The following is a 24,573-nucleotide window of genomic DNA, read 5'->3' as shown; positions in this document are numbered from 1 at the left end:
GTAGTTAGCATCAAATATTGCAGAGAGGTAGAGTAAGAGGAACCATGAAAAATGATTAACCAGGATGCAGCATCTGAAAACACAAGTGGGTTTGTTGTTTTTTTTTTCTGATTTTGGTTTAATTGTATCATTCAGCTTCATAATTCCCCTTTTTATTTTTTAAACAAAGTAGCCTCTGCTCTGAACTACTAGACAGGTTATGCAAAGCATTGTTTTCATATTTAAAATTCCAGGTCTTATTATTGATGCTTTTGGGGAGCTGAGAGACCAGCAGGAACAAGTACGAGAGGATATGGAGGTACCTACAGTTCTACTAATCCCAACTCTATTTTTGTATCTCACAGCAAATGGATTTTTTAAACAATAGGTTCTGCTATTCCTCAGCCCTAGGCAAAACTACTACCCAAGTTTGTTTTCCATGCCTGTCCTTTTATCTGTGCCCATCCACCAGCTCTGGGCATTTCTTCTGCTCCACCCTCTGTGCCCTACCCTCCTCCCACCTGCCGCCTCTGTCATGCCCCAGGCTTGGGCGAGAGCAGGTACCCTCCGCTAGCCAGAAGCTAGGTACGTGACACTGTGGAGTAGGTGACTAATAGCCTGAAGCACAAAAGGGAAATATTTTTCAGTATCTCTCAATTCAGAGATCATCACCCTTTTTCCAACTGCCTGTAATGTCACGCCTACTCACGCCTTTTCTGTTATTTTTCTCAGACTAAATGTTTCATCTGTGGGATTGGCAATGACTACTTTGACACAACGCCTCATGGTTTTGAAACACACACCCTGCAAGAGCACAACTTAGCCAACTACCTGTGAGTATCCTTGGTCAGCGGAGGTGACAGGGCTGGGGGGAAGGGCAGTGGGTTAAATGCAGTTTACGTCTTACATTAGCGCTCTGCTAATGTCTGTTCCTCCTTGGTCTCTGGAAAGTAGGCGCAATCAGGAAAGAACTTGCAGGAGTCCCCATGAGCCATATCTTTGCCATATACCCTGCCTCTCCTGTTTTCCTAGACGTGTGCAGACTGTTTCTCCACCTGGAATTAGATCCCATCCCTTCCCAAGGTCCTGTTAGCTCCAGCAGGTTGTCTCTTGGGGATTTTTCGTAGCACCTTATAATATTTTTTAATCCTAAACAAAGAAGGCTATGGCCCCACTTTTCCTTCTCTTCCAGAAAAAATGGAAAAGTGTGCCTGTTCACAGTCTCCAATTTCTCTCTCTCTCCCACTCTCCTTAGAACTCACTCACTCTCCCCTGCAGTTGGCCTTCCTCCCGACCAATTCCTATTTGCTCTTGTCAAGGCAGCCCCTGACCTGCACGATGCTGGATTCCAGGGTTAATTTCCAGGCTGGGTTTCTTTAAGATGTGTGTGTTTTCATATTGCTGTATCCCAGCACCTGAGGCCTGGCACCCAGAAGGTAAATAATAAATATCTCATTCGGGCAGAAGGTATTCAGAGTCTACTGTGTGCCACAAACTGCCTAGGAAACTTACAGAATTTGTAGGGAATATACATCCCCTGACAATTCAGATTCTGTAAGTGATCATCATTTTCAAGAAAAGAAACTGCTGGGCTCTGCTAACTGGCCTGGCCCCTCCCCTCTGAGTCTACCCTTTATTGTTTAGAAAACCCTAATCTTTCTTTAGGATAGAATGGGCCTTGCCACTGAGGGACGTTATTGTCAAAGAGAAGTAATGATGTCTTTTTGCTAAAATGAGTTTAAGACAAACACAGGTTTAAAAAAAAAAAAAATCACTTGGGCATACCTTTCCTCAAACCATGAATGTTCACTGTCGTTTGCATCTTCATGGAGGTGATCAGGATGGATGTACTTCTAGAAAAGGTGAGCCTGTGGCTCATCTCAGGCCCGTGGAGAGAGAACAGTTGGGACTCTTGAAGGTACTTCCCATGGCACTCTACATAATAGTGTATTTTCTCTGTGCCCCTCCACTAGCAAGCTTGAGGGGAGAGAACCAGTCTTACTCATGTTTAAAACTTCACCCCGCCCCTGAAAATTGTGCTTTGTGAATTAAATGTGCTAGGAAAGCAATAATGTCCTATATGACAAGATACTGGTCACGTTTCCTTTCTTAGTCTGATAAAAGGATGGAAAGTAGTTATTGCTTCACCGTGGGCCACAATCTGAGTCTATAAACCTAAGAATATCCTGGGAGAACTCAAAATCTGGGGCTCACGCTCTCCTCACCCTCCCAAGGATGCTATTTATGCTTTCTCTTCCTTTCACCAGCCTCACAGTCATTTTCCTGAAGGGCACAGGCCGAATCCCTCGGATGCCGTCTCTGAGATTGCATAATGTGAGCTGAGAGGCCAGCCCCAGCCTCCCATGATTCTGTGTTCCAGACATACTCAAACCTTAGACACAAGCCTCCTGGTTAGAGCAAGTGAAACTACACTGGCCTACCTCCGTTGTTTGTTAAAAACAACAACAATAACAACAATAAAACTACACTTCTGGAAAACATCAGGGCAACTTCTGAATGAGAGTCACTACTTTTATCAATACTTTTCTGTGACATATCTTTGAGATACATATGATTTCAATTCTGCATTCCTATAAGAGAATAAACTAGCCAACTAAAAATTATATGGTTAGAGTTTTGGCTACCAACCATTTTATTGTTCATATTAGGATTTAAAAAAAAAAAAACAGTAAAATGGTAGCTACAAATGCTTCCTCAGAAGTGATCTTAGCTCAAGGTTTGGTGATAGTAAAAAGGACCTCTCTTCAGAGAAAGGCTCATTTTGAGATTTATGTATATTATTATTAGAAAATAATGGTGTATGTTGTCACGCCATGTTTCCCCAATTCTGAAAGGTACAGTGGTCAGCATGATGCTAACCAACATGCTTGATCCTCTGTCCAGTTCACTTGAGTAAGTGAACTTTAGTTTTCTAACCAAAGTATCTAATACTGTCTTTCCTTCGGTCGTTAAAGCTTTTTTCCTTGTTCCAGGTTCTTCCTCATGTATTTGATTAACAAAGATGAGACAGAGCACACGGGACAGGTGAGAAATATCCAACAGAATCACACCCCTGTGTTAGGGCTTCCCCTTCCTAAGTCAAAACTCAGTAGAGAAATGACCCCATCCGTCTCTTCTGTGCATTTCCCCACTGCTTCCTGCATGGTTATACCATCTCTTTGTAAATTTCAAAGTCAAATTTTAAGGCAACTCCCATCTGTTTCAAAAGGCCCCCTGGTTATCCTTCCCAGCACACACTGGCGTTTGCTAAGCCCTTAGGGTTGCTGCTTCTGAGTCGAATAACTGGAGGTGGGGAGAACGTTAACAGAGAAAAAGACAATGTGAAGCGGAGTGGGCGGTGCAGCAAAGAGCAGGCGCCTCAGAGTAAAACAGTGGGAGAGACAGCACAAGGAAGACAACGACCTCCTATGTGGGTGACTCAGGGACGCAAAGGGGTGGGTGTGACAGTGTGCGTCAGAGGGATTCTGTGACTAAGTATGAACAAGAAACAAAGGCAGAGAACAGGAGGAAAAGGTAGGTTACCAAATATTCAAACGTTACTGGCTTTGTTGGAAAACGTCATGGCTCAGACACTTAAAGGCAACTGGCATCCGTATCTAGCCTCAGCTCTCCTGGCCCCGGCCTCAGTGGGCACTCGGCGTGCTCTCATCATACATTCTGCCTCCTCCCAATTACAAATGATGTGGAATCAACTCACTGCTAAATCTTTAAGTATTTTTAGTGGCAATCATTGAGTTGGTTTCACTGGGGGTTTTTTGTTGGGGATGGTGGAGGGGAGGTGGTGGTCAGGAGAAGGGAGAAATGACTTCTTGCTCCCAAAATAGCCTGGGGGTGGGGTGGTGGCTGGGAATAGAGCAAGAAAGAATGTGCCAGTTGGGGCCTCATACTTATCCACATCAGTATTCCCAAAGGGAGACACAGAGATGGAAAATAAATTGCGTTTCAGCTTACTGTGGTTGGTTCTCACTATTTCAGGAATCTTATGTCTGGAAGATGTACCAAGAAAGGTGCTGGGATTTCTTCCCAGCTGGTGACTGCTTCCGGAAACAATACGAAGATCAGCTTGGATAAATGGGAATGAAAGAAGCCTCCACCATATTCTGGATGGTCAATAAAATCCTTCTCTTACAATTCTGCAACACACTGGAAAAGTGACATTTCCTAAAGGCCTCCCGTACAAGGAAGAGTTCATTACACATTTGTGATATTTTGGAATTGACTTGGCTTTTTGTACCTAATGGACTTACACTGTGGGAGATGACCTGTCAAAATGTTAAAAGGATGGCACAGCATCAAGGAAGCTCTAGTGGACAGTCTTCACGTTTTTCAGTTCTAACTAGTATGTTGGGATGACACCACGGAGGGAAGGGCTGGAGATGTAGGGTTTTAGATGCATAATACCTGGAATTTTAAACATGTGAATGCCATGTGACAGTAGCCCACTAGTGATTCATGGTCTGAGCCACAAAAAAAAAAAAAAAATCATTTTAACTGCAGTCTAATTTTTCCCATGGTACTTGCTAGTGAATGTATCCAGAATCAGCTTGAAAAGCTTTAAGCAGTTAAAGAAATAGAAAAAAAAAAAACAAGAAACCACCACTTTGTCGACACTGAAATATCGATTAAGTGCCTTAAAAAACCTCTTTAGATATAGCTATGCAAGTTTTTTATGTTTATGTTCAAGATGGACAGTTCCATTAATCAGTTGTGTTGATCTTCTTTTACTTTATGAAACTGCACTTGAAAAGTTATTTTTTTTTTCAGTAACAGCTTACCAATTGCTGTTATTAGAAGTACTGTACTGAAAATTCAAAAAAAAAAATCTCAACCTTAAGCCAAATTGAGCAACGCTTTATGGTCCCTTGTAAGTAGTGGAGCTGCTCTATTTAGGTGAATGTCCTTAAGTAACATGAAGTGCCCACTGCAATAAAGTCATACACACCACTCCACGGCTTGGCCTCTTGTAATGAACCACCTTCTGGCTGATTCCCAACCACCCTGTGACTGCAGGGAAAGGGACATGGGAGTAACAAATAGCACACAGCTCCCCACACAAGAAAGAAAGAAAGAAAATCTACAGACCAGTGTTTATTTTGGCCAAATGCATGCCTGGTTGCTTAGCTCTCTTCTCTTCTTCATCAGCAGCACCTGCTATGCTGTAAACACAGAGAGGAAGAAACTGGAAACAAGGGCCGAAACATCTCTTGCCCTTAAGACATCTATTCAGTTACTAAAGCCAGAGAACAAATGTAGCGAGCCTCTTAAACGTCTACTTCAGATGTTGTTGAACATGGAGGAAGGCGTCTACTGTGCTAAGCGTGATGGCCACATGGGCTTGGGGTCATGCTTGTAAACCAGCTGTTCTAGGACAGCCTTGGGCCTGCGCACCCTTACAAGGCAACCAAAATTGGCTTCAGGCAGTTTTCATTTTCTTTTCCCTCTCTCTCTTTCCCTTTCTTTCCTTGTCATTAGGAAATCATGCTGTCCAACCAGTCTTCAAGCTCTTCCTCGGTAACATTTCTGGATATACTTGGTTGCCCCGAGGTCACGTTCTTTTCTTCCAACACAAATGGGTTTGCAGGTTCTAAGAAAATAAACGCAATGTTAACAACTTAATGTTAGTCTCAGAATTGAGGGTTAATGCTTCCCTGGGGTTTGATCCATGCTAGAAATCAGCCAAGTTGTTACTTTGCTCCTGGTAAGAGGAAACATTGTCATTGTGCCTACTCCCTAAGAAGATCCAATAATACCTAAACACGTTCATAAATGGGGTAGATTTGCTCTTCTATTTATTTGAATGGTGAATCTCACAGTTCATGAGGTTTTTTTTTTTTTTTGTCTTTTTAAAGACCAATAGGCTCTGTTTCCTTTTTACTAAGCAGTGATCCTGGAAAGCCATCAGAGGGTCCTAAGGGCAGTGTATGGACGGGGCAGTCACTAGGCCTCTCCCTGTCAGATGGGCCACCATCTCACAGAACGGGCATGTGAGGAACTCTCCTCCTTTTTAAACAAAAGCGGAATAGCAAGCGAGAAGCACACAGACTTGGTCCACAGGCCTGTTCAGACAGTCGATTAAAAGGTCTGCTGCTGCACAGCTGAGGCCACAAGGCTCTAAATGCCTTTTATAGCATGAGTTCCATTTGTAGCCCCAGGTTTAAGATTGCAATCAGGCAGGTAGCAGCTTTGGAAGGCCAGTATTATCGAGTGAGAACGATGTCAGAAAGGTCAGCTCAGGGGGAAGCGGAGATGTGAGCACAGAAATAGATGTCAGTGAACGAGGCCAGATCGATGGCAGACACCGATGAAGATGTGTGGGGATGTGAAGCTATTCTCAGAAAAACACCAGAATCAAGAAGATGGGTGGGGAATAAAATAAAAACCGTACCTGCTGCTGCTTGGACCAGCTCCCCCCTTTTCTCAGATTCCAGGTCCTGGGCTGTCTGGTCTGATAAGATGTCACCTCCCTCTTTCACAGGCGCGTCTAAATTAAGCAGCAGATCTAGCTCTTCTTCCAAATGATCTGCTGCCAACTGCAGCAGGGAAGTGGGGTTCTGAGAACCCTTGGAAGGACCCGATCCTGGGCCGTCTTTACCCGGGTACACGGGGAAGCCAGTGGTGGTGGATATCATCTCAGAGAGGGACCCCTTTCCTCCAGGCCCCGAGGGCCCCTTTAGCTGCATCCCTAGTCCCTTGCCATCGTTATTTCTCTTTGGTTTCACCTGAGGGAGCTCTAAAGGAAGGGCAGTCTGAAAGAGAAACACAATATCTGAGTTAAAACTGTGAGTCCTGCCCTATTTGCTTAAGCAGGAACTAAAGCAGAGGAAGCCATCAGACTTTGTGGAGTAGGAAATTCAGTTCAGACAGGAAGGTCACGAAGTTTCTCCATCCAGGTTTGTCCCAGCACCCCTTCTAATTAATACGGGTAAATGTGGGACACCTCCCCGCTATGTCCACCTCAGCCTTGTGCTAACCAGATTAGAGCTGAAATCAAAAGGCCCATGCGTTCCCATCACTGGCCTGAGATCAGACAGAGCCACAGGTCTATGTGAATACACACTTACGCCTGTGACGAGGCAGACATCTGTAAAAGGCATGGAGGAGTAATAAGTAAATCAGATCTGCTCATCGTACTAAAATGCACAAATACAGAGGTGAAGGGACACATTCACCAAAAAGAAAAATAATGTTACTAGTGGTCATTCGGAGAAGGCGATGGCACCTCACTCCAGTACTCTTGCCTGGAGAATCCCATGGACGGAGGAGCCTGGTAGGCTGCAGTCCATGGGGTCGAGAAGAGTTGGGACACGACTGAGTGACTTCACTTTCATGCATTGGAGAAGGAAATGGCAACCCACTCCAGTGTTCTTGCCTGGAGAATCCCAGGGACGGGGGAGCCTGGTGGGCTGCCGTCTATGGGATCACACAGAGTCGGACACGACTGAAGTGACTTAGGATAGCATAGCATAGCAGTCATTCATGACTAAAAATTGCCAGACACTAAAGAAAACATTCTATCTGATTACATTTGTAAAAACTCCCCATACAGGCAAAACTAACTCTTGTCAAAATAGTGGTTTTAGGAAAGTACTGCCTTGGGTCAGGGCTGGGTGCGGTGGGGGTGGTTCTGGGCGGGGGCAATATTCTGTTTCTTGATCTAGATGGTGATTCCATGGTTATAAAGATTTACATGTGCACTTTTCTACATGTTGGAATTTAATAGAGTTAGACCCTCCCCCTCAGGTGACTGTAATGTAGAAGAAGACTGAGAACCATAGTTTCGGAGGGAAGACTGGGGTGACCAGCCTGGCAGCAGTCGGGTAGGTTCAAAAGGAGGTTCAGCTGCTCTTGGAGCCACTGTTCCCTTACTCGTACATTTAAGCATCCTGAGCAGATCCAGTCTGCTAATAACTCCTCAGGGCTTTTGAGACAGTACAGCCTCACACATGAACTTGAACACTCACCCAGCACTGTCAGTAGGCAGGGTGAAGCTGGGATGTGGGCCCCGGTTCTAATCTTGTGATCACTTAGATGGTCTGGACTGGCTGTCCAGCATGGTTTTTGTCTGTTCACTCCCCAGATAAGTAAGGTACAGACACAGTTGAGAATAACTGCTCTGCATAATGGGGGAGGGATGGTATTTTAATTTCAAAGTTCCTGTAATTACTTTATATCTTTCCTCTTCAGGCGTGCCATCCTTCACTTTGGATTTCTCATAACACTTCACCCTGTTTCTCTCCTCAGTCCTGGGATCCCCATCACCTTCACCCCAATGAGGTCCTGTTAACCATCCCTCATTGTGTGGGACCAAACCAAGCATGTCCAAACTCTAACCATCACTGGACACCCAGAGGAAAAGTGACACTTGCCCTGTCATTAAGACAAGCCCACACATTCCGAAAGAAGCCCCAGGTGATTCCAAATGCCAGCCTTTCTACTTCTCAGCCCCGAACTGTCCCCCCAGCCCTGAATTCTACTTGCCCTAAATCTGAGGCAAGTTAAGTGCCACAGAAACAGCAACTGGATGAGTAGCCAGTTCATGGTGATGTTTAAGCTTGGCATCGTATTCATCTGTAGAACAAAACTGATCATTTTAGTTGCTTGCATTCTATTTAGTACTGCCCAGGGTTTCACTTAAAAAAAAAAAAAAATCCAGTCAAGTCTCAAAGAAATTTCAAAGTTCCTTCTGGTTTAACTGTTGGACGCTTCCTCTCTTATCCCATTCAGTGGCTCCTCTTACCTACCTTACACTGGTTGTAACCCCCAGATTTATATTTCTAGTCCTTCATTCTGAACTATAAATTTCTACATTCAAATTACTATTATTTTCACTTTGAAATCTCAGAACAAACTCATACTCTGTCCAAGCCTCACTGATACTAGCCACCACTGGGTCGCACAAGCTGGAACACCCAGAAGAATTCTCTGCCTGCTCCTGCTCCATCACCAGCATTTCACCAAGTCCTATTAATTTTACTTTTATAGTTCAGTTCTTGGTAAAGTGCAGTTCCCCACCATTGCTGGTCCAGGCTACAGTATTACTCACCTGAACCATGCAAGAGCCACTTAATTTGCCTCTCCTCATCTATTCTACTCTTGCATGGGTGTGCATATGCAGACTTCCCCATACACACACTCACCCCAATCCCACGTCTTCTCTCCATTCTGCCGCCAGAATGTTCTTTGTTATTTTTGTCATTATTACTAGCACTGCTATTACAGATCTGATTGGGTTACCCTTCTTTAAATCTCAACTCAAATGTTCCTATACTTTGGCTCTCAGTTTATCTGTAACTTCTTCAGAAAAGTCATTCCTACATCATACAGGTTCATTATTACAAACTCTCATAGCACATAGTGCTTATCCTTCACAAACTTAGTGCAATTTGATAACTGGATTAATGCCCGTCTTTCCTGACAGATTAAGCTCCATGAGGGCAAGAACCATGTCTGTCTATTCACCACTGTAACCTGAGTGCCTAACACAGAGCCTGACACATAAACATTTTGGGTACAACACAAGCCAGACTCTGTACTTTGACATTTCATTCAATTCCATTACATTTTATCCTTTAAAATGTTCCAAATATATCAATAAAACAGGATAAAAACTTTGAAAAGTATTTCATTCTCCCTCAAAACTACAAAATTCTATCTGATACAAAACCCTCAGCCTGTTGAAAGGAAAAGCTGATTCTGAGACATCCTGCAGGGAGATACTTTTCAGTTTTCTTCTTCTGCCCTAATTTACACCAGCCTCAAGATGTCATCAGGGTTCTTACCTGAACCAATTCAGCAGCAACATTGAGTCGGAGTGAGAGAGGCAATTCTTGAAGGGCTCGAACCAATGACTCACAGTCCACATAAAATGCTGAATTCTACAGAAAAGAGAAATTGATCAATCAAGATGATTACATATGACCTTTCAGAAATAAAAGGGCACAAGACGCTAGTAGTAACTGTAAATAAATCATCCATTACTTTTAGCTGGGAGTGACCCAATCATAAATCATATGGTTCTAATTTCTATCATCTCTGCATGAAGATAAGCAAAACCAAAACCACCTTCTTGAGCCACAGCTCAGGTGGTCAGAGTAGCAGCAGGGTAGCAATCACTCGAATCAAAGACTCTATGGTATGGGAATTCCTCAGTGGTCCAATAGTTAGGACTCTGTGCTTCCACTGGACGGGGGACGGTATGGGTTCGATCCCTGGTCAGGAAACTAAGATCCTACAGGCTGCGCTGCATGGCCAAAGGGGAAAAAAAAAGACTGCATGGTAATCTGGAAACTGTGGACATTCTTGGAATTACAGAGAAAATTCAAAGCATTTAATGAAACATAACTGGACACCTCCTCCATATTCAGATGGCTGGCCTTTGGGAGAGCAGTGGAGAGCTGTCTCGACAGTGACTTGGGGCTGACGGCACAGCCAGAGGAGTCCATGTGCGTACACTTCTCTTCCAACCAGAAATCAGGGGATGGAAACTTACCCTCCAGCTGGCAGCTCTACGTGTGAGGCCAACACTAAAACTCCCTGGGACTCCATTCCCATTCACAGGCGCAAAGTCCCTTCCAGGCAATGCCTTCACAGATTGACTGTATTTGAGAAGGCATTCCAGATTATCTCATGACCCCTAACAGCTGCTTCTAGGTACCCTGGCCATCCAAGAGAAGGGAAAAACTAAAAGGTGGGTGAAATCACCACATTAAGAGTCAGATACCACCAACCATCTCATCCACCAAGGACTGTCACAGGTCTAGGTAGAACTGTGCCTTCTGCTGTGATCACGGACTTCAAGTCAGAGAAAACCCAGGGGTCATGGAGTCTCAAATCCACTACAAGGATGTCTTGGGTAGATGCATTTATGATGACTGGAGGTAGGGAGTCATTCCTGGTATTCTCAAGTAGAGCCCCAGCACTAAATCCAGACCCACTCAAACTCCTGAGCCTCACAACAGAAGTACACAGCGATCGAAAAATGCAATATGGCTTTTCAGCTGCCCTTTTGAAACTTTCTGAAGATGGCTAGCTCTTAGGGGAGCAATGCCGGCAGCAGCAGATGTGGCCCCTTGCCCTAGGAAAAAAAAAAAAAACTTACATCTAAAAATAGAGTATTTAGGGAACAGGATGGAGGAAAACAAAGCTCTGGCAGGAGAGCAGGAAATTCAGTACACACACGCCCTGCCTTGGTCCTGCACTCAGCACACCCAAGGCTTCATGAGGGCCAGCACGGCCAGCCTTTGTTTTGAAGTTTGAAGAAAATCTCTCAGACCACTAGAAAAATGTGATCCTGAATGTGTAACACACGAGTAAATCGCCTCATTACAAAACGGAAATCTCACCCTTCCCACTGTATAGACCCCCTGCTCCCTCCACCATGCCTGCCAACTACTCAGAGCTGCCAACCACTCTCAGGTCTCCAGAGGAGGGCCTCTGAGACGTGCTGCGGTCCAGCCACAAGTGCTCAAACTTCCTCCCCACTTTCACATCAGGTGCAACACACTACGAGGTATGCTGTTAACAAGGAAGTCTGTGAGATGTGAGGAACGGCCAGGCTGTGCCTGTGTGCTGAGTCCTGAGTGACGGACCTTTGGCTGCTCCCACCCCCATGTCTCTAATTCCCACCCCCCATCCAAGGCCCAGGTGACAAGGTGCTGTCACCATAAGGCCCTCACGACACTTCAGCCCAGCACAGTGGTTTCTGCTGGTCTCCCTGTAGAAGTCCCAGAGCCTAGAACCTGCCCTCATCATACACCACTGTGTAAGAAGACTTTCCCTCTTTTGGTCACCACTTTGTCTTCTAAAGAGCTAAAGCTGAATGCCTTCGACATAAAGGGAGCTGTAGTGAATTCCTTGTAACAGTAAAGTGTGAATTTGAAGACAGGTTTGACTGGAATAACCACCATGAGTTAGCTTTTTTTTTTGCTCCATGTTGTAAAGTAGTTGGTGGGTTAACTGTGCCTGGAGTGCCTGGCTTCCACACCTACCTGGCCAACTCTATACCCATTCTCAGTTGGAGCGTGTGTGACGCCTGGCCGCCTGGTGCCTCCTCTTCTGCAGACCTGGATGCTGGGAGGGCACAGCGAGCTAAAACTCCACTTACAGCCTCTAGTCAGACCATTATACCTTCCTCAGTAGCTACAGAACTCATCGTCCACATGTGGGGACTCAAGGCCCCTTTACAGCGGAAGTGCCCAAATCAAGCAATACTTAGGAGTAAGCTGGGGTGCCTTCCATGTACAGAGTCCCATCCAGAACTGCACTCTTGCGGGGAACTGAGGGAGGGCATATACGCCATTAGGAGCCACGTGTTCAGGAACCACCACATGTCACCCAGTGCTTGCTGGTGCTTGAGGAAGCTCTATGGAATAAACAAGTCACTAGTCAACAGAACTGAAAAGTAAAATGAAAAGAAAAAAAGAAAGCCTCAGATGATTTTTAAAAAATAATGGGCCTATTTTTTCACCCTACAAAGTTCTCCTCCCACCTCACATTCCCTCCTCCCATGTTCCCCCACTGTCCAAAGAACAGGTCTGAAAACGTCACTCAGGGATCCAAGGGACCAACTCCCCTGAAGAAATGGGGCCAGCGAGGCTGAAGCAGGGACCCTGACTGCCAGGCCGCATCCCCTTCACCCTGCACGTGAGCCACAGACTTGTGAAGGCCGGTCACAGCCACGGTGCTGGGCGCTCTCCTGTCAGGGGCTTCACCAGGACCCGCTGTCAGCTCTACTTCCTCATGTCCCCAGCAGCACTGGGGACAGGGAAGCACATGAGGGACAGACAGACAGATATTGGATAGACAGACAGGTAAGGAGGTAGACAGATATCGGGTAGACAGACAGGCAGGTAGAAGATAGATATATAGACAGATTCTCCTCTTCTTTTTCTCTCTCAAGTAAGCACAAATAAAGAGAACCAAATGAGGAGTGAAGTGGGACATATAGCAGTTCTGATGGCGAAGTGATGAATTCGGTTTGGGACGTGTCAACCAACACAGTCATGGTCAAGACTGCCTTCTTCTGCTCCATTAGCTGTCACTGCTCACCTCGTCATCGTGCTCAGAGCCTCAGAGCCCCTGTGAATCTTTCTTGTCCTTATGTCTCCTGTCTGGCCCGTGACATACTCTCCCTCGTCCTCCACGCAGTCTCATCCATCAGGGAACTGTCTTCCCTGCCACGGCCCCATGCTGTCAGCCCACATCCCCTCCCGTTAGCCAGCACAATATCCTCCCACTGCTTTTCCTCCTCCAACCTCTGACCTCTTCAGTCCCTCCTTCCCAAAACTGTGGAGGTCCAATCTAGCCATTTCCATTTTCTTGCTAAACAATACTCTTGTGAACAAGTAACAGTAGGAATAAAGGCTAATTTTGAGTGTTTCCCATGTGTCAGGAACTGCACAGAACAACTTTTATTTATAACCCAATCTAATCCTCATGACAACTCTGAGTTATACTTAATGATTAGTTCCATTTTACAGATGAGAACTAGGATTTACACTCAGGATTGTGTCTCTAAAGGCTATGCTCTTACCCACAAGCTAAACTGCCCCCAGATGAAAATGAAAACCCAACTGCTGGTACTAAGTGGCCTAGACCTACCCTGGAAGCCTCCTCTTCTGAGAATACCACAGTCCAGCTATGCTCCCAACTCTGACCACAGCCTGGTCTTTCAGATCTCATCATTCTCCTATTGTTCCCCAGAGAGGACCCACCAGAACCATACTTATCCACCAAGGCCCATTCAAATGGTCTTCATCCCATGCTCCTACTCTCAATCACTACCAGTCCAAAGCAGATTTCTCCCACCAAGGCAATGGCACCCCACTCCAGTACTCTTGCCTGGAAAATCCCATGGATGGAGCAGCCTAGAAGGCTGCAGTCCATGGGGTCGCTAAGAGTCGGACATGACTGAGCAACTTCACTTTCACTTTTCCCTTTCATGCATTGGAGAAGGAAATGGCAACCCACTCCAGTGTTCTTGCCTGGAGAATCCCAGGGACGGGGGAGCCTGGTGGGCTGCTGTCTATAGGGTTACACAGAGTCAGACACAACTGAAGTGACTTAGCAGTAGCAACAGTAGCATTATACCAATTATCTTATGTTGCATTCTTTTTCATTTATCATCTAAATATTTACTGATCATCTACCACATGTCATCTACCACTTTGTTATAAGGCAAGGGGCCTAGGGTGGTGAACAAGCATGAGCTTTGTCTCACTCATCTTTGAATAAGGGGCATCTAATAAAACATAATAAATAACAAGTGCTCAGTGTTTTGATGAATGAAGAACCTTAGAATCATCTGAAAATCTTAAGATAACTCAAATGTTCTCTTTTAGCCAACATGGTTCAAAGGAGTTGAAATGAGAACCATTTGGCTTTCACTGAATTCTTCCGTTAATCTGTTTTTAACTTGTCCTACAACTCTAAACCATACTCAGTTCAGTTCAGTTCAGTCACTCAGTCGTGTCCGACTCTTTGCAATCCCATGAATCACAGCACGCCAGGCCTCCCTGTCCATCACCAACTCCTGGAGTTCACCCAAACTCATGTCCATCAAGTCCGTGATGCCATCCAACCATCTCATCCTCTGTCGTCCCCTTCTCCTCCTGCCCTCAATCTTTCCCAGCATCAGGGTCTTTTCAAATGAGTCAGCTCTTCGCATCAGGTGGCCAAAGTATTGGAGTTTCAGCTTCAACATCAGTCCTTCCAATGAACACCCAGGACTGATCTCCTTTAGGATGGACTGGTTGGATCTCCTTGCAGTCCAAGGGACTCTCAAGGGTCTTCTCCAACACCACAGTTCAAAAGCATCAATTCTTCAGCGCTCAGCTTTCTTTATAGCCCAACTCTTGCATCCATACATGATCACTGGAAAAACCATAGCCTTGACTAGAGGGACCTTTGTTGACAAAGTAACGTCTCTGCTCAGGTACATCCCAAACAGACTCAAGAAAAACAAATATTTCTAATTTCCAACTTTTTTCTATGTTGTAATACATACTCTTTGTAAAGTGACAGGCAGTTATTTTACAAGTCACTTCCCTCGCCTCTGTCTTTCTGAAAAGTCAATGTCCATCCCAAACAACTGAACATAACACCAGTCCACCTGGGAGTGCAAGCCGCCTACTGTGTGTGTACTGAGCTGACAGCAGAATGGGGAGGAAGGGACCACCCCTCCCCAGCAGGTCTGTGGCTCGGTCTCCTGTCTGAAGCTGTGGGCGGACGGTCTGATCACTGTGTCAGACAGTATGCTCTAGCCCTGGGGTTGGGGAGCATATGCCAAACCACCACTCATTCATTCTCTGTGCATTTTTACAGGGTGAGAATACCTGTCATCTCTCATATGAAAAGAATCAGTGAAATCCTGCTTGGAGAATCATCAAAACTCCTTTGGGAAGAAAATATGGCAGGAATACAAAGAAAGTGTGTGGGTTTTATGGATTCATTGAAAGACTATGATACTTGTTCTTATTTTATAGTTTTCTGCTCCTAATTATAGATAAAAGAGTTATTTAAAACTACGAAGTTAAGGATTCTCTTCAGTTCAGCTCAGTCGCTCAGTCGTGTCTGACTCTTTGCGACCCCATGGATCGCAGCACGCCAGGCCTCCCTGTCCATAATACCAAAAGCAGTGTGGGAGAAAAAAACTGAATTCTCAACTGATTCTAAGAGGAATTTTCACAGAAAGGGAAAAGTGGAAGGCCAAACAGCAAGGTAATCCACTCAAAATCATAACCATAATCTTTGGCCCTGCAACCCAGTCTGTATGAACTTTAGTCACAGATGAACTGTATGAGGAGTTCACACAGTGGCCTGGTATGAAGGTCAACTCCAGCTCCAAGAACTTGTAAAATTTAAGCTCCCTGAAAACCTTCTGAGCAATTTAGGTAACTGAGACTGAACTGTACACGAAGTACTAGACTCTCCTCTATGTGAAGACTCCGTCTAAACAACAGTGCGAAAGGTGCTGGTCTTTATCCTTGAGAAGAGCCAACCCCCATTCAACACAAAGCTTCGCCTTACCTGCTTGGGGCATGAAGCTTCACCATCCCACTCTTTCTCCTCGGCAAACCGGAACTGTGAGAAGGAGTCCCCTGGGAACAGAAAAAAGCACACAACTTTATATCAAAGCCAAAGGTGAACACTCAGTTCTCTAAATTTCCCTTTGGAAGGAAAAGTGCTGTTTCTGAAGAGCTGACCATCCCAAACATGGTGATACCATTCGATAGAAGGTCCCGGTCCACATCTTTCCACAGCAACCTGTGTGTAGGGGGCACTTGAAAATATTGTTGACAGCTGTATTCATTGTTTTATTCAACTCTCAATAAGCCACCAGCCTACACACTTGAGAAACAGCTAAACAGTCCAGGCCTGCAGACATGGCCATCTACCCATTTTAAGCACATTTTCATCTCTCTATAATGTATGCAAGGAAACTGATATGTATAATTTTGGGGGTAGGCAAGTAGAAAAGAAAGGAGAAAACCAGAACTGAAGGAAAGCAATTCTCCACTGACCCATAATATGATGACTTAAAATATCTCTTTGAAGTGAGGTTACCAACCTCAACCATCACTCCAAAAATCACCTGGTAAGAATGTCAGATGCAAAATAAAACCCAAAGGATGTGCCTTAGATTAGTCAATGTGAATCATGACGCATGGCTGGAATGAGCATGAGCTCCCAGAATGAAGGAAAATGAATCAAAATACACAAGCTTGACAGATGATTCTGCACAAAGAGCCTGACACAAGGCTTATTTTGTAAATGTGTACTTACCTGATTATTTGCATTAGGGATAGCCAATTTATAAGCAAAGAATTATTTCTCTACCTAGCTTTCAGGATCCTCCAAAATGTGGTCCTACCTCATTAATGAACATTTACTTCCTATTTCTTCAGACTTTCTGCTCCAGAGTCAGCCTCTTTTCACATTTTGAACATACTTCATTTTCTATCCTATCCTCATTTTTCTTTTAATCCTTCTTCCTTGTCTGAAGACCCACACACTTCTACCCATTCATATCCTATTTATATTTCAAGATTCAGGTACAGGCCCACTTCCTCCTCCTATGATATCTCTCAGGTTATTTAGCCATAGAATCCATTCTTTACTTCTAACTTAAAAGAGGGGAAAAAGAAGGGAAGAATTCCAAATTAAAGAGACAAGATAAAACTTCCAGCATCTAACACTTGACAAGATCAAGTTCAAGGTAAAACAGACCAAGAACATCAGTCTTTATCATGAGGAAGGGTAAAATCACAATCATTAGTCACCAGCAAATCAATGTGATCTCCCAAAAGTATGATATAAAAGATCTGAATTAATAAGGTCTTGTCTGTGCATGTGGATATTTAAGTGCGTGTGTACATATATGTATTGTGATTATATGTGGATACTTCATAAATATTTGTGCAATATCAGTATTTTAAAAGGACTATAGAAAGGTTACCAAAAAAAAACCTTTAAAAATATCCTAAAATGTAGCAGTCATACAAACCATATTTGCCAATGATAAATTTGTAGCACATATAGGCAAAGAGCCTATCTCTCACATACAAAGAACTTCTGCAAATTAACCAGAACAAAACCACCTAGTAGGAAAACAGGAAAGGGGGTGAGAATAAGAAATACAAGTGGCTAATATGGATACATGAAATGAATCATGAATAAATAAAAAATTAATCTGCTAGATTTTTTTAAACTTGGTCAAACAGCTGACTATTTTATGAAGTAGTGTTACTTTTGGTATTTGTGAACTTCTATATTAAAAATGATCCTATGACTGCATGGATCCTATACTATGTAATCAGTACTAGATATCATCAGTCATCAGTTCAGTCACTCAGTCCTGTCTGACTCTTTGCAACCCCATGGACTGCAGCACGCCAGGCTTCCCTGTCCATCACCAAGTCCTGGAGCTTGCTCAAACTCATGTCCATCAAGTCGGTGATGCCAGCCAACCATCTCATCCACTGTCATCCTAGATAACAGTAATGCAAACGAGGCATGCTCTATGTATTTTTAATATCTAAATATTCAACTTCAAATACAGGTAAGTTTCCAACAGTGGCAAATAGCTTGTTTGAAATCAATGCTCCTACAGAAAACAACTAGGAACATTCCCCCACCACCATCCCAAAAAATCTACCTGAAGACATTAGACAGTTACCAAGGCAGTGAGGATGTGAGGGACAAAGTTCCCAGATTGAAGAAAAGCACAAAAAGGTGAGTCTAACATTTAGAACTGCTTTTCCCTTTGAGTTTAGTTTCCAAAGTGATACAGAGAGACTGAAAAATTAAGCATCAAGTAATAACCAGGAGATGGTAAAACTACCGAGAACTTCCACTAGTTTTATGGCACTGGGTGGACAAAAATGGGAGTTCAGGGCCCATGGGTGAAGAAGAGTCCTGGAAAATCAAAACTTTTAGATGAAACCCTTGAGGACTACATCTTAGAAGTAGGAATGAAGGAGAAGAGGCCAGCCTCACAAAGTCTGAGGCAAAGGAGTGAATCAACTCAATCTCTGATTCTGACTAAAAGAAGCAAAAGTAAATCGTTTTTGGAGAAAAATGACATTATCAATAGCCTAGAATTACCTCTACTATATATTATATACAGTATTCAAAATTCATTAAAAACCATCAGGTATATCAGGAGATGAGACCAAGATAACAGAAAGCTAGAGAGAGGATTAAACCAACCAACCAACAAAATCCAATCAAAAAATGGGCAGAAGACCTAAATAGACATTTCTCCAAAGAAGACATATAAAGACAGACAAAAAACACATGAAAAGATGCTCAACCATGCTAATTATTTAGTTCGGTTCAGTTGCTCAGTGGTGTCCAACTCTGAGACCCCATGGACTACAGCATGCCAGGCTTCCCTGTCTATCACCAGCTCCTGGAGCTTGCTCAAAATAATGTCCATTTCATCGATGATGCCATCCAACCATCTCATCCTCTGTTGTCCCCATCTCCTCCTGCCTTCAATCTTTCCCATGAGTCAGTTCTTCACATCACATGGCCAAAGTATTAGAGGTTCAGCTTCAGCATCAGTCTTTCCAATGAGTATTCTGGACTGATTTCCTTTAAGACTGACTGGTTTGATCTCCCTGCAGTCCAAGGGACTCTCAAGAGTCTTCTCCACACCACAGTTCAAAAGTTTCAATTCTTCGGGGTACAACTTTCTTTATAGTCCAACTCTTATATCCATACATGACTACTGGAAAAACCGTAGCTTTGACTAGATGGACAAACCAATGCCTCTGCTTTTTAACACGCTGTCTAGGTTTGTCATAGCTTTTCTTCCAAGGAGCAAGTGTCATTTAATTTCATGGCTGCAGTCACTATCTGCAGTGATTTTGGAGCCCAAGAAAATAAAGTCTGTGACGGTTTCCATTGTGTCCCAATCTATTTGCCATGAAGTGATGGGACCAGAGGCCATGATCTTCATTTTTTGAATGTTGAGTTTTAAGTCAGCTTTTTTCACTCTCTTTCACTTTCATCAAGAGTATCTTTAGTTCTTCACTTTCTGCCATAAGGGTGGTATCATCTGCATATCTGAGGTCACTGATATTTCTCCTGGCAATCTTGATTCCAGCTTGGACTTCATCCAACCTGGCATTTCGCATGATGTACGCTGCATAGAAGTTAAATAAGCAGGGTGACAATATACAGCCTTGACATACTCCTTTCCCAATTTGGAACCAGTCTGTTGTTCCATGTCTGGTTCTAACTGTTGCTTCTTGACCTACATACAGATTTCTCAGGATGCAAGTAAGGTGGTCTGGTATTCCCACCTCTTGAAGAATTTTCCAGAGTCTGTTGTGACCCACACAGTCAAAGGCTTTGGCGTAGTCAATAAAACAGAAGTAGATGTTTTTCTGGAACTCTCTTGCTTTTTCTATAATCCAAAGAATGTTGGCAATTTGACCTCTGGTTCCTCTGCTTTTTCTAAATCCAGCTTGAACAGTTCTCGGTTCATGTACTGTTGAAGCCTGGCTTGGAGAATTTTGAGCTTAAAATTTTTAAGAGCCATTAAAAAAAAAAATCCAGTTATCAGACACTAATCTTGTGATTTTTGCAATGTAAAAATTTCAAAAATAGGAAAAACTATAAAAAATCACAATGACCTTCATAAAGTCAATTTTTTTCTGTTCCATTATGGTTTCTTACAGGATAGTGAATATATTAATAGTTCTCTGTGCTATAGAGTAGGATCTTGTTGTTGTCTATTTTGTATATAATAGTTTGCAACTGCTAATCCCAAACAATTAATTTATCCCTTCCCAAACCTCTTTCCCCTCTTGTAACTTTAAGTTTGATTTCTGTCTGTGATTCTGCTTCTGTTTTGTAACAGAATTTCATTTGTATTGTGTTTTAGATTCCACATACAAGTGATATCGTATTGTAATTGTCTTTCTGACCAAGAAGTCATTCTTGATTGATACCAAATACTCACATAAAAAATATAAAGAAAAGAAAGTGAGAAAAATAAGATATTTAAGCCCTTTTTGTTTATAGTAATCAAACTTCAAAACAACACAATTTTAAAATCCTCATGAAGCACATAGAGGCTAATCTTAAAAAAATAAGCTGGTTAAATGACTACTAAAGAATGTCTTACATAGAACCTAAAAGACCTCAAATTACTAAAGCAATCCTGAAGGAAGTAAAGCAGGAGGCACAGTGCTCTTAGACTTCAGACAATACGGTAATACAAAGTTACAGTAATCAAAACAGTATGGTATTGGTATTATACAAAAACAGACATATGGATCAATGGAACGAAACAGAGTGCCAAGAAATAAACCCACATACCTACAGTCAATTAATCTTCAACAAAGAATGCCAACCTCTCTAATTCTCTCACTAAAGATGAAAGTGTGTCCATATTTGTCAAAATTACAACTCCTAGAATCAATAGTACTTCTAGAAAACATGTTACCAAAACTCTTATGTCGAGATGTACAAAACAATGGTGGTATTAGTAAATGTGTTACTCCTATATCTTGTACATCAGACATTTGGATTCCTTTCAATAAAAAAGCATGATGTATTCACAATGCATTCAATTCTGCTCCTGCTTTACTCTCTGGTTGAGAGAGTTCCTGTCTCTCACACTAACAGTATGAATCAGAATGAAGAAGTACAGAATGGAACCCAGTGAAGAACAGGGAAAGCCAACTGTTGTTGACATGGAATAAACATGGTGAAATGTGTCTTAGGAGTCATAAGCATTCAAAGTTTTAGACACTCACCAGCTGAGTGTTCAGAAAGTAATTAAAGCAGAGCATAATGAACAGAACCAGAAGCATAAAACAAGTATAGCACTTTCTTCCTTCTCTTTCTTCAAAGACTAACTTCATGATGTATAAAAGGTTGTGGAACTGCCTTGCTGTTTACTTACACCATATTCTCAAACAAGATGGAGACAAGCTAGTGTTTATTACATAAGGTGCTTGAATAACAGCAACAAAATTCCATAATACTCTACTTTGCAGCTAGTGTTTATTATATAGGCTGCTTGAACAACAGTAACAAAATCCCATAATATTCTACTTTGCAGATAACAATAACAAAATAGAAGGCCTGCTAAATCCAGTGATTATTTATTATGAAGTAATTTATTCACTAGAATCTGCTGAAAATGGGGCAAGGGGGAAAAGAGGGATTTAAACAAAACTGATGCACCCTGAGAGTTCACATTTTTCCTGTGTTATAAAAGTCCCATTCTATTAGCAACAAAGCTGAGGTTGGTGTAATGCAACAAAAGCTGAGATACAGGTGATACGGAAACAATTCTGTGTCTCTTGAGGTTCAACAACATCGCTCTACTGCCACATTTCTGGAGCCAAAATTAATGATGGATTTTTTTTCTAATCAATCAGTTGCAAAAAGCAGCAAAAAAAAAAATGTTAGAAAGTTAGGTATATGTGATCTTAGGTATCAGAAAGAATATTTCAAGCAGTGCACAATGCACATGAAAAGATATTCAACATCACTAATTATTACAGAAATGCAAATCAAAACTACAATGAGATATCACCTCATACCAATCAGAAGGGCCATCATGAAAAAGTCCACAGCCTTTCAGCCTGTGGACACTGTCAAATAAGCATCACTGAAGTCTCTCCCTGCTCACTGTCATCATTTCTAGGTCAGAGTCTCTCAAAGAGCCTGAACAGCTATGGAAGCTTTTCCTTCATGGACTGGGCTTTGAAACAACTGATGAGAGTCTGAGAAGCCATTTTGAGCAATGGGGAACGCTCACAGACTGTATGGTATTGAGGGATCCAAACACCACGTGTTCCAGAGGCTTCGAGTTTGTCACACTTGCCAATATGGAGGAGGTGGATGTGGCCAAGAAGGCAAGGCCACACAAGGTGGACAGAAGAGTTCTGGAACCGAAGAGGGCTGTCTCAAGAGAAGATGCTCAGAGACCTGCTCCTCACTTAACTGTGAAAAAGACTTTTGTTGGTGGCATTAAAGAAGACACTAAAGAACATAATGCAAGAGATTGTTTTGAATAATATGGGAAAATTGAAGTGATTGAAATCATGACTAAGTGGCAAAAAGAGAGGGTTTACTTTTGTGACCTTTGATGCCCATGATTCCGTAGACAAGACTGTCATTCAGAAATATCACACTGTGAATGGCTACAACTGTGAAGCAAGGAAAACCCTATCTAGGTAAGAGATGGCTAGTGCTTCATCCAGCCAAAGAGGTCTAAGTGGTTTGGAGACTTTGGTGGTGCTTGTGAAGGTGGTCTTGGTGGGAATGACAACTTTGGTCGTGGAGGAAACTTCAGTGGTCGAGGTGGCTTTGGTGGCAGCTGTGGCAGTGGTGGATATGGTGGCAGTGGGGATGGCTACAATTGATCTGGTACTGATGGAAGCAATTTTGGAGGTGGCAGAAGCTACAGTGACTTTGGCAATTACAATCAATCTCCAAATTTTGGACATAAAAGGAGAAAACTGTAAGCAGAAGTTCTGGCCCTTATAGTGGTGGAGGCCAATACTTTGCCAAACCAACGAAACCAAGGTGGCTATGGTGGTTCCAGCAACAGTAGCTATGGCAGCAGCAGAAGGCTTTAGTTACTGCCAGGAAACAAAGCTTAGCAGGAGAGGAGAGGGAAAGAAGTGACAGGGAAGCTACAGATTTGTGAACTCAGCCAAGCACAGTGGTGGCAGGGCCTCGCTGCTAAAGAAGACATGGTTTAGACAATATTCATGTGTATGGGCAAAAAACTTGAGGACTGTACTTGAGATTAATTGCATAACAGGTTATTTTAGTTTCTGTTCTATGGAAAGTGTAAAGCATTCCAACAAAGAGTTTTAATGTAGATTTTCTTTTTGTGCCAATGCTGTTGATTGTTATATATAACAGTCTGATCACAATGCTGAATTAATATGTCTTAAAAACAATTATAAATATTAAATTCTGGAAAAGGGGTGGAGAAAAGGGAACCTTCCTACACTGTTGGTGGGAATGTAAGTTGGTATAGCCACTTTGGAAAACAGTATGGAGGTTCCTTAAAAAACTAAAATTACCTCCTAGAGTAATCCACGGACTGCAGCCCACCAGGCTCCTCCATCCATGGGATTTTCCAGGCAAGAGTACTGGAGTAGGGTGCCATTGCCTTCTCCAATGGAAATAAAAACAAAAGTAAACAAGTGGGACCTGATTAAACTTAAAAGCTTTTGCACAGCAAAGGATACTATAAGCAAGGTGAAAAGACAACCCTCAGAATGGGAGAAAATAATAACAACTGAAAGAAGTGACAAAGGATTAATTTCCAAAATATATAAGCAGCTCATACAATTCAGTACCAGAAAAACAAACAACACAATCAGAAAAAAGACCTAAATAGACATTTCTCCAAAGAACATACAGATGGCTAACAAACAGTTGAACAGATGCTCAACATTGCTCATTATTAGAGAAATGTGAATCAAAACTACAACAAGATATCACCTCAAATGACCATCATCAAAATGTCTACAAAAAGTGCTGGAGAGGGTGTGGAGAAAAGGGAACACTCTTGCACTGTTGATGGGAATGTAAATTGATACAGCCACTATGGAAGACGGTATGGAGATTCCTTAAAAAAACTAGGAACAAAACCACCATATGACACAGCAATACCACTCCTAGGCATATAATATGAGGAAACCAAAATTGAAAAAGACACATTGTTCATTGCAGCACTATTAACAATAGCTAGAACATGGAAGTCACCTAGATGTCCATCAACAGATGAATGGATAAAGAAGTTGTGGTACATATACACAATGGAATATTACTCAGCCATAAAAAGGAATGCCTTTGAGTCAGTTCTAATGAGGTGGATAAACCTAGAACCTATTATACAGAGTGAAGTCAGTCAGAAAGAGAAAGATAAATGTCATATATTCTAATGCACATATATGGAATCTAGAAAAATGTACTTGAGAATTTACTTACAGGGAGAAACAGATATAGAGAATAGACTTGTGGCCATGGGGAGATGGGGGAGAGGGTGAGATATATGGAAAGAGTAACATGGAAACTTACATTGTTACA

General features: G+C 42.7%; 2 protein-coding genes across 2 annotated transcripts in view; one reads left to right on the top strand and one right to left on the bottom strand.

The window, feature by feature from the left end:
* The window catches only part of RYR3 (ryanodine receptor 3), a 557,133-nt gene extending 552,184 nt beyond the window's left edge, over window positions 1-4,949 (top strand). The window contains exons 100-103 of the mRNA XM_061430666.1: window positions 234-298; window positions 712-812; window positions 2,973-3,024; window positions 3,976-4,949. Of these exons, the coding sequence (XP_061286650.1) occupies window positions 234-298; window positions 712-812; window positions 2,973-3,024; window positions 3,976-4,071 (314 nt within the window). The 3' untranslated portion in view covers window positions 4,072-4,949. The remainder of the gene's footprint in view (window positions 1-233; window positions 299-711; window positions 813-2,972; window positions 3,025-3,975) is intronic.
* A 124-nt stretch (window positions 4,950-5,073) lies between these two features.
* Window positions 5,074-24,573, bottom strand: part of AVEN (apoptosis and caspase activation inhibitor) — a 192,210-nt gene continuing 172,710 nt past the window's right edge. The window contains exons 3-6 of the mRNA XM_061430665.1: window positions 16,027-16,097; window positions 9,780-9,875; window positions 6,386-6,746; window positions 5,074-5,584 (exon numbers count right to left, since the gene is read on the bottom strand). Coding sequence (XP_061286649.1) covers window positions 5,469-5,584; window positions 6,386-6,746; window positions 9,780-9,875; window positions 16,027-16,097 — 644 coding nt within the window. The 3' untranslated portion in view covers window positions 5,074-5,468. The remainder of the gene's footprint in view (window positions 5,585-6,385; window positions 6,747-9,779; window positions 9,876-16,026; window positions 16,098-24,573) is intronic.

The sequence above is a fragment of the Bos javanicus genome, chromosome 10, assembly GCF_032452875.1.
Source record: "Bos javanicus breed banteng chromosome 10, ARS-OSU_banteng_1.0, whole genome shotgun sequence".
In the NCBI taxonomy this organism is placed as follows: domain Eukaryota; kingdom Metazoa; phylum Chordata; class Mammalia; order Artiodactyla; family Bovidae; genus Bos; species Bos javanicus.
The sequence above is the reverse complement of the archived record's forward strand: the minus strand, read 5'-3'. Positions and strand labels throughout refer to the sequence as shown.